The sequence below is a fragment of the Sinocyclocheilus grahami genome, unplaced genomic scaffold (assembly GCF_001515645.1).
Source record: "Sinocyclocheilus grahami isolate Dianchi unplaced genomic scaffold, SAMN03320097.WGS_v1.1 scaffold765.1, whole genome shotgun sequence".
NCBI classification, from domain to species: Eukaryota; Metazoa; Chordata; class Actinopteri; order Cypriniformes; family Cyprinidae; genus Sinocyclocheilus; species Sinocyclocheilus grahami.
The window spans coordinates 332,463-343,268 of NW_015505944.1; the positions used below are offsets into that span (position 1 = coordinate 332,463).

General features: G+C 39.3%; 1 protein-coding gene across 2 annotated transcripts; it reads right to left on the reverse strand.

The window, feature by feature from the left end:
* Positions 1-54: 54 nt before the first annotated feature.
* rffl (ring finger and FYVE-like domain containing E3 ubiquitin protein ligase) lies at positions 55-9,693 on the reverse strand. Of its 2 annotated transcripts, XM_016245718.1 has the most exons (5): positions 9,286-9,693; positions 5,407-5,472; positions 2,521-2,731; positions 2,207-2,230; positions 55-1,442 (listed from the first exon to the last, which is right to left on the reverse strand). In XM_016245718.1, the coding sequence occupies exons 1-5, from the start codon at positions 9,652-9,654 to the stop codon at positions 1,261-1,263; spliced, it is 852 nt and encodes a 283-aa protein (XP_016101204.1). In that variant the 5' UTR covers positions 9,655-9,693; the 3' UTR covers positions 55-1,260. The 2 variants fall into 2 exon arrangements, with proteins under 2 accessions (XP_016101204.1, XP_016101206.1); XM_016245720.1 differs by lacking the exon at positions 5,407-5,472 and having other exon boundaries at positions 62-1,442.
* Between the last annotated feature and the right edge of the window lie 1,113 nt (positions 9,694-10,806).

The following is a 10,806-nucleotide window of genomic DNA, read 5'->3' on the forward strand; positions in this document are numbered from 1 at the left end:
ATTTACTAAAAAGAGGGAACAAATTAGTATGACGTAGCCACAAAAGACTCGAACAAAGGAACAAATTACTACAATATGACTATTATTTACTAAAAAGAGGGAACAAATTAGTACAAGGTGGTTGCAATTTACTAAAAAGTGGTACAATGTCACTACAATTTACTAAAACGAGGGAATAGTACTAAAATTTACTAAAACAGTGGACCGAATTATTACAACGTGGCCACAAAATACTCAAACAAGGGAACAAATTACTACAACATGACCACAATTTACTAAGAAGAGGGATTGATTTAGTACAACATGGCCAAAACAAGGTAATGAATTTGTATGTGGCCACAATTTACTGAAATGTGGGAACAAATTAGTACAACGTAAATACAATATTTTTTCCCCTTGCATATCATGTGTGGGGCAACGTATATTTCACACCGAAAATTTAAAAAATTTTGGATAAAGAAACTGAAGTTCATTTGTTGGATCATTCAGGTTTTTCTGCATTAAAACATTTTCTTGACCGTCGTTTTCCTCACGATTTTGATTGGGACAGGTTTCGTGAGATTGTTGTGGGATTTTGTGAGAAGTTGGACAAGGCTGTAATGAGGATCAGTTTGATCCAACGTGACTCTTTTCCACACATTTGTCCGTCTCACACATAAACGTCAGCAATTTAGACTATTTGCATTCGCTCATGTGAGATGAATCAACAGACTTAAGATCTGACAAGACTTGTGTGACAAGTCTCATTCCTGTTTATTCCTGTACATTTCACAGTGTCAGTCTGGATGGTGGTGGTAGATTAAACCCGAGTTCCAGTATTTGGGGTTTAAAAAGAAAGGATTATAAAAAAATTGTTTTTAAACCGGGTGTGTGAGAAGCCCCAAGGCAGTGCATTGCGAGGCACTTACATGCTTTCAGAAGATGCTGTCTGTGTGCGATCACACGATCCTTTCATTGTTTACTAATGTGGGAAATGGCAGAAACAGGCATTTATGTTGCATTGATTTGTGTCAACTAACACTTGACATAATCCCATGATCAAAAATAAAGCTTCCTCTTTAAAACATCCAGAAGGCACACTTTGAAGTTACTTGAAGAATGAAATCAGTTATTGCTCGGAGATCTGCACATTCGTTTAAAGTGCCGCAAGATAATTGTGCGAGAATTAAAGGCCACCTGACAGTTTTCTATAGTATCCGTTGCTGGAGGGAAGGACTGTGAGATAGCGGTGAGTTGTGAATGGAAAATGGATCCAGTTGTTCAGGATCTGAACACGTGCACTGCCCGCACCACGTACTGCCGGCAGATCGGACATTCATTCATGCGCTTGCCGCACTTTGTGCATGTGACCATGTGTCCGCACTCCAAAAAAACACAGTCAATGGGTGAGTCCATACAGATCTTACACAGGTTCTCCTCCACGGCCGTCCCAGGTCCGGCGTCTATAAAGAAAACAAGAAGTCCTCACAAACTTAGAAGAATAACAATCAGTATGAAAAGAAACTGAAGAGTGCATGTGTGTGAATATCGTGACATTTTGGTCAGGAAATCAAAAATGCAATTTATAACATTCACTTAAAAGCATCTTAATTTTTTTTAATGAGTTTTGATATTTTTTGGATGGGTTAAGTAAAAATGTTAATGTGGTACAACTGTCCTCTTCTCATAATGAAGAAAAAAAAACATAGCTAGGCATAATTTATTATTATTACTACTTTAAAACAAAAATCGGTTAGGGTTAGTTTTTAAAGTCATGTGGTGCAACCAACTTGCAAAAAAGAAAGAAAGACACATTTATTGACCTTGACACATAGTGTCAGATAATTTAACCTGATAGAGCAAGTTGTAAAATGTCACATGGTTAAACTCCCAAAATATTATTTGGGGACAAAATATAAAACGTATAAACCTTTTGAAAATGATTGAGATTGTATTTAAGGTGTAGAATGTTTTTTATGGTCACACCATATAAACATTTTAGGTCAAAAGTGGTTGAAATTGTTGTTGAAAATGTTCATAACCAACATGAAAACCAATTATATTTCTATGAATTTGACACATACTGTACATATTCATGAATTCCACCTGCAGGCTTACCAATTATGTGCATTGCTGCCTGATTAAATTATTCATAGCTTCACAGTAAAACTTGACAAATTAAATGAACACTTAAAATATTAAATGAGGTCATAAGAAATAAACCCACCTGTGCCTTCTGTGGCATTAGACACTGTAAAAATGAAATACAGTCCATGTTAATGTAATGAACAGAAATGATACATTATATATTTAGGCATACTTTAGAAAATGTGGTCATGTTTGCCCAGGCCACTAACTGCAATACCACATTACCTTTTAAAAATATGTCAAACCTACAGGTTACACTGGAAAAAACAGCGCAAACCAAACTATAAAAAAATAACACATCACTGGGACAGTGCTGAGCTGAACACTCAACACTGTACAAACTGAGCCCTCATTCTCATGATGATGCATCTGATCACACACCAAACTCTTTACCCATGTTCTGCAGGTCCTTCTGGTCGTGGTACAAACGCGTGACTCTCTCCATCAGCTCCCATTTCTCACAGCAGCCCTTATAGTCGACGAAGTTCCTGGCGAGAATCTCCTTCAACTGCCGGACACTCAAAGCCTCAATGTCCTCCACTGATCGGAGGTCAGAGAGAGACGCCCGTCGCCCCGGAGCCAGCACTTCCTCAGAGTCTGAAGACTGACACAGAGAAAGACAGCATGCAAACATCTGTTTATCTAGGCCTGAGAGGTAAATGATCTCTTGGCATCCCAAATGCATGCAAACATCCCTCCACTGAGAGTGAAAGCCGACTTCAGAGAACAAGAATCTGCCAAATCAAGGACAAATGCTAGAAAATGAAAGCGTGTCATTTTACTTTCACTTTTGCTGATTTAGAAACAGGTTTTAACCCGCAACCACAAAGCAATCCAGAGATGAGCAAAAAGCCAAAATAGTTTTGCTGTCAAGTTTGGCCGACATAACACAAACTGACACTATGAAGAGAAAGATGTGACATGCCAAGATAGATGCAGAAGGAGATTAGAAAACACACACAGATTAATCGATTAATGAAAGGCAGTGTGAGGACAGTGTGTAACTCCACATCCTGCTATTATGTCAACAGTATATGCTAATGCTAGGGTACAGATAACATGCAAAGTGTTCATTAACATCATGGTTTAAAGGTCTTGTTTAGATTACCTCTAAACTACAGCCTTTTTATGATGATAAGGAGAGGTATTATGCGTCATAACACTGGCCTTCCACCACACGGTAAATGTTGCGCTTATCTTTCTTAATGTAGCATTGAAAGACAGAGCATCCGTATTTGACCAACAGAGAGACTGTACATCAAATTCAGGAATGAAAGAACAAGGGGAGCCACATTAGGGTTGTGCAGATAGACGATAGTATCGTGTATCGCCGATAGTCAGAGATATCACATGTGGCTGATACCTTTGACGATATCAAGCCTATTATTATTATTATTGTCCAATTAATATTAGGGCTTATTTGTCCCATCATATTTCTTTTTATGCTTTTTAACAATGTTGCACGTTATAACCAATCACAAACGATTCTGTTGAGCTTATGAATGCAATGACCAATCAGGGGCATTAAGAATGAGTCATCGCTGAAACAGTGGAGTTTTGTTGTTTATTGCATGCAATCTCTGATTGAATTCTGCTCTCTCGCGAATTCTCTCATCATAAACAACGAAGTGCAGATGTACGTGCAATGCAAGTACAGGAGACAGCTTCACTGATTATAACGGGAGTGTTTTTTTAAAGTGCATAAACTCGCACTAGACTGAAGTCAGTGATGATGTTATTTGATAATGTAAATGTTCTTTGCTCGTTTTCTGTAGCTGCTGTTTGAATAGCAGGAATGGTAAGCATTATAATTAATTACAATGATTTTATTAAATTGTGATCTTGATAAATACAAATACAGGCAGTTGGAGTTCCTGGAGTTGGTTCACTGTCCAGCTATGAAACTAAGTAAATAATTCAATAAATTAGCATGCGTATATCGGCGATTTCACAGGTTGACTATGGAGCATATCGCCCAAGACTAAGCCAAAACAATTAAAGCACACGGTCAAAAGAGCCCATCCACCAGCCAAAGAAATGAAAATCCACCTTATTTATTTAGCAAACGCATGTCATGTTTTTTTTTGGACTTCATAATGTTTAATCAAAATGACGTTAACTGAATCTTCTGGTGAAAATGACAGACTCCTCTCTGGTGACATATGCAGGAAGAAGGCATCTGGACGTGAAAATGTTGAATATCAATCCACTAATTGACTTGTGATGCAGTCTAGACTCATAAATCACACTGTATTCATTCATCCAGGCCAGAGGAGAACCGGTCCTCCGACTGATGCTGGTTTTTCCTCAAGGTTTTTTTTCTTTCTTTCTTTCTTTCTACATTTATTTCACCTGATGGAGTTTTGGTTCCTAGCCACTGTCGCCTTTGGCTCGCTTAGCAAGGTTTTAAAACACTCTTTAATATTCAGTATTATTATTGATTTGACGGCATAAGAATAAAACTTGAACTGACTTGAGCTGAATAATGACACTATTGTCTTCTGTAGAGCTGCTTTACAGCTGAATTGACTTTGTTTCATAACTGATCAACTTTACATATTTGTTGAACTGAATGGAATCCACCTGAACTGACTAGAGCTGCACTGAAACAATCTGTATTGCAAAAAGCGCTATAGAAATAAACGTGACTTGACTTCCTCCAATCATTTAGTCCAGACCCCAACAATCGACTGCAAGCACACAATTAGTTTTAAGAGCAACACCCTTATCGATGGGTAGAATCAAATCCCAGACCCTTCCCCCCCCCCCCCCCCCCCCCCCCCCCAATTCCCCTGTTATGACCACCATCTCCAATTACTCGTCACAAGATTTGTTGCTACTTCTATTTATTGTGACTTTTCACACTAGTATTTTCACCCCATATATGAAAGATCAGTTGATCTGAATCACAAAACTGGTCTCAATGGCTTCATTCACTGGGAATGGATTAATCCCGATCTTTACCAAGTTGACAGAATATGAACTATCACTTTAAGATGTGAAAAGAGTAAAACAGACTTTCAAAGAAGCAGTGATTCATCCCAGCCTGCAGCCAAGCTTTTTCCCACGCTCACAGAACCCACATGGAAGCAGAAGACATTCTTTAAACGGACTCTGCTGACAACGGCATAAATCATCTTTTCATTGCAGAAGAATGAGAGAGAGATTCCTAGGCATTCTGAAGTGCGACAGGTCACTGTTCTGTCCTCTACCCCATTTAACGCCCCAGACAGCACTGCAGCAAGAAGAGGAGGAGAGGTGAGGAGTTTCAGGAGGTACCTGCAACTCCTGCTCCACCTGCAGCTCAGCGTCCATCTCGCTTTCAGCTGTCGCCTCAGCCAAGCTCTAAGGGTCAAGGGTCAAAGGTCACAGCCAACACAGTTTAACACAGCTGTGCTCCCGATCTAACTCACTTTAAGTTACAACAGATATTTTGCACGCTCCTAAGTGTTCTTAAGAGACCGTCTGTGTCAAAAGTGAGTCACACAAGTCATTTTAAAGCTGTGCTTTAAAGTGCTGTGTGAACCAAACCGAGAAGAAGCGAAGCACATGCAAGCGGCTGTGTGCATAGATGAATTTTAAAATTCAAAAACAGATGAATGGTTTCCAAACAAATATTGAGCAGCAAAAACTGTTTTCAAGATTTGGTAATAATAAAAAATGTTTCTTGATCAGATCAGCATATTAGAATGATTTCTGAAGGATCATGTGACACTGAAGACTGAAGTAATAATGCTGAAAATCCAGCTTTGATCATAAGAATAAATTACATTTTACAATATATTCACATTAGTGCTGTCAAAATTAGTGTTAACACAGACGATAAATTTTTCCACTTTAAAGGCATTACAAATATTTAACGCAGGGGCGGGGCTAGGTTTGGCCAACCCACTCACAGCTTCGGTCTCTTTGTTTCTTGACAAGAATGGCATTTTTTAGAGGCAGAACATCTTTACAAAAACATCAAACTTTTTAGACGTGCACTCCACTTTGCTTCAGCGCCAGGTGCAAGTCAAACGAGCACGGAAAACAGTACAGGTGACGAGGAGCTTCATTAGAACAACAGTGAACTGCAGTCAGATGAGATGTTGTCAGGACATTATGTCAGTAAAAATGAGTTTTCCTGTCCTGTCAGTCGTTATACTGTGCTCGTAGCATGTGCTCTTCAATTGCACGCACAAATACGGCGGCGTGCGCTGTAGCCTGTATCATTTCTTAAATTTCATAAATCATTAAAGCGCAAGTGAAACTATGAGCACGCGTGTCAGATCCACATCACGTTCAGCAGTGGCAGCTCTTAAATAGCAGCCAAATAACCTAATAGCCCTGCTGCTGTGAAGTCTGTTAATCAAAGAACAAAAAAAAAAAAAAAGGAAATCAATAACTTTTGTAGCATTAAGTATTCATCTATATTTAATTTACAATTTAGTGTTGGATAACTTTATTAAATTTCTGTACATTTCCTACCTGCAAATATGACATTTATAATAATGGCTTTATGTGAAGATTGTTTTAAGTTCACTTAAATTGGAAGCGGTCATTTTTAAAAGTCTAATAAATGTTAAAATTGATGGCTCTCAATTATAGTAATGTTGAATGGCTATAGTCAATGGTTAAATATTAGGAAAAAATAATTTCCTAGAGACATTTTTATGACTCGCCTTCAGTCATAAAAAGATGCCATTAAATACTAAGCATATACTATCTTTATGTTATTTCTACATTAAAGGGGTCATATGATGCTGCTAAAAAGAACATTATTTGGTGTAATGAAATGTTTATGAAGTTCAAAAAATTATTTTCCACATACTGTACATTATTGTTTCTCCTCTATGCCCCGCCTTTCTGAAACACGTCGATTTTTACAAAGCTCATCGGTCTGAAAAAGCGAGGTGTGCTCTGATTGGCCAGCTATCCAGTGCGTTGTGATTGGCCGAATACCTCAAGCGTGTGACGGAAATGTTACGTCCCTTACCATACTGTGATGCCGTGTCCGGCCGGAGCGACGAGACAAAAACATTAAAACCCATTATAAACGAGGCATTTGTTGCATCCAGTGGGGTCATAATTACTGATTACAATGACTTATACTGTCTTTTTACGCGTTGCATTGCATCGCGCCACGTAAACATAAAACTCTGTCTGCATTTGTGATCGGAGAAATGACAAACAACAAGTGCTACTCTACTTCCCAAAATTCGCGTTTGAATCATCAGTGGCAACGAAAAAACACAGTGGCCTAGCGTGAGGGGAAGCCCCGGCTTAGCGTGTGCTGAGGCCGGGATGGACTCCGCTTGGTCCACGGTGAAAATTGATGTATTTCCTCAGCGACCAGCACGGATCAGCTCCAGGCATGACGAAGCGGATATTGTCCTCTTTTGGAAGACCAAACAAAGTAGTTTCCCTTTCACAACGAAGCACACAGCGTCTTCAGGACATGGCTGCAGCAGCAACAATACTACAGTGAGAATAAAAGTTACGCCCAATTTAGTGTTGGATAACTTTATTAAATTTCTGTACATTTCCTACCTGCAAATATGACATTTATAATAATGGCTTTATGTGAAGATTGTTTTAAGTTCACTTAAATTGGAAGCGGTCATTTTTAAAAGTCTAATAAATGTTAAAATTGATGGCTCTCAATTATAGTAATGTTGAATGGCTATAGTCAATGGTTAAATATTAGGAAAAAATAATTTCCTAGAGACATTTTTATGACTCGCCTTCAGTCATAAAAAGATGCCATTAAATACTTTACATATACTATCTTTATGTTATTTCTACATTAAAGGGGTCATATGATGCTGCTAAAAAGAACATTATTTGGTGTATTTGGTGTAATGAAATGTTTATGAAGTTCAAAAAATAATTTTCCACATACTGTACATTATTGTTTCTCCTCTATGCCCCGCCTTTCTGAAACACGTCGATTTTTACAAAGCTCATCGGTCTGAAAAAGCGAGGTGTGCTCTGATTGGCCAGCTATCCAGTGCGTTGTGATTGGCCGAATACCTCAAGCGTGTGACGGAAATGTTACGTCCCTTACCATACTGTGATGCCGTGTCCGGCCGGAGCGACGAGACAAAAACATTAAAACCCATTATAAACGAGGCATTTGTTGCATCCAGTGGGGTCATAATTACTGATTACAATGACTTATACTGTCTTTTTACGCGTTGCATTGCATCGCGCCACGTAAACATAAAACTCTGTCTGCATTTGTGATCGGAGAAATGACAAACAACAAGTGCTACTCTACTTCCCAAAATTCGCGTTTGAATCATCAGTGGCAACGAAAAAACACAGTGGCCTAGCGTGAGGGGAAGCCCCGGCTTAGCGTGTGCTGAGGCCGGGATGGACTCCGCTTGGTCCACGGTGAAAATTGATGTATTTCCTCAGCGACTAGCACAGATCAGCTCCAGGCATGACGAAGCGGATATCGTCCTCTTCGGATGGACTCCGCTTGGTCCACGGTGAAAATTGATGTATTTCCTCAGCGACCAGCACGGATCAGCTCCAGGCATGACGAAGCGGATATTGTCCTCTTTTGGAAGACCAAACAAAGTAGTTTCCCTTTCACAACGAAGCACACAGCGTCTTCAGGACATGGCTGCAGCAGCAACAATACTACAGTGAGAATAAAAGTTACGCCTTCTTTCTTTGCGTGAACATTTGGGCGGAGTTATGCAAATCTTCCCAGATCGTGACGTAGACATGTGGGGGTGTGTTAGAATGAGCCGTTTTAGGTAGGCATGGTTAACTCTTAACTTTTATAAAGAATATCTCTTTGGTTTTGAGACTTTAGTGTTCGCAACTTTACAGATCTTCTTTATGCACCAAGAGTTTGTAACACGCCAAAGAGAAAGGAAACATTTAAATGGCATCATATGACCCCTTTAATTTAAAGAAAAATCGTGGTTAATTTCAGAAGAATTTGTGCGATTAATTTGTTTAGTTTTTTTAATCGACTGACAGCACTAATTCACATGGGGATGGTTATTTTAAATTGTAATAATATTTCACAATATTACTGTTTTTACAGTGTTTTTCATTAAATAAGTGGCTTCTTTCAAAAATATATATAAAAAATAAGTTTTTCTAACCTCTGACCAGTAGTGTAAGTAGGAGAGTTAGTTCATTTTTATTTTATTTTTTTACCTGTCCATCTTCTGTTGCTTGAGTCTGAGGCCCCACTTCTGTTGTGCCATTGTCCGTCGATGGGCTCACGGTTATGATTGGAGTGTTAGGTTCCTGGGTGGTCACTGGGGGTGGAGGAATGTGCGTATCAGATGTAGGCGACACATCTGACACGCACAGAACCAGATCGACCAGCTCCTCCTTCTCGCGGCACATCTGCGTGGGGATCTCGTGCAGGTGGAGGTAGTCTCTCAGATCCTTTACCTTGAGCTTCATCAGCTCGGCTCGCTCGAACAGGATGCCCCGGAAACGCTGGCAGGTGTGGCACAGCCATGGCTGGAGGTCCTGTGGAGTGAAGCAGTGACTACAGTAGCTTTTCTTGCAGTCCATGCAAACGTGCTGCAATGAAAAATGAGACGGTGAGTTTTAAAGCCAGGTTAAGACTGGAACACAATGTCTAATCTTACTTAAGGAGTGTTTAACACCATTAAGAACATTGCATTTTGCAACTGACAAGGACATTTACAGGGTGTAAGAACTGGGTCAAAAGCTACGCTCTATTGCATCATTCTAAGCACATCCTCTGGTAACGACATTATGTCTGATAAACAATGAGCTGCACTGGATAATGCCAAAGGAGTCTGGGAAGTTTCTTCAGGAAATATTAACACAACAGAACTCAACTGTAGTGTTCTGGAAGTCACAATGCCATTCAGTCAGAGCTGTGGAGCAACTGACTGCACGTAATCTCATTTCCTTCCACTCACTACTACTTTACTGCCTAAAATCCACATTCCTGCTAAATAAATGCACCCCAAAATCATTAATTCTCATTCAATATTCAGATGTGAAAACCAACCTGGAAAGAGATGCGAGGATTTGGGGAGGAAAATGAAAGATTCTTAGTGCATTCCAGGGAATTTCATTCATGGTTTATATCATAAATTAAATCGGAACAGCAGACCACAAATGCACTGTGTATGTTGTCTTTTTTCATTTACTTAAAGCAGAATACAAAGGAAATATTAAAATAATTAGGAGGAAAATAATGCAGCGGGCTGAAAAGAGCTATTCTATAGGCTAGTTTATTGTTGTTATATCACGTCACACTAATATACCAAACGCAATTTTATTCTACTAACTTCTGAAAACAGAAAATAAATGAAAATGTACAGCTCATTCAGTGAAAATGACGGATAAGGATTATTTTTTTAGCGCAATCTTATGATTTGAAAGTCATTTTGAGTGGAACTTCCCCAAACCGGAAGTGTCTCCCACAATTTAAAACGCAGTAGGAAAAAGGTGGATACAACAAGCACCTCCCCAGTCATGTGTGAACACGCCCCTTACCCGTGATTGGTTACAAGTGTGTTTTGGTGCTCGGTTCGATACACTTTGAACAGCGTTTCTGTTCTCAAATCTCTTACTGCACCTTTAAGGCAATGACACAAGTCGGCCAAACTTTTGCTGTCGCTAAGCATCAGTCGGCCTAGTTTTCATGGTTTTTGCCACCAGTTCTTTCATGTTGGTTTGGTGTGTGTC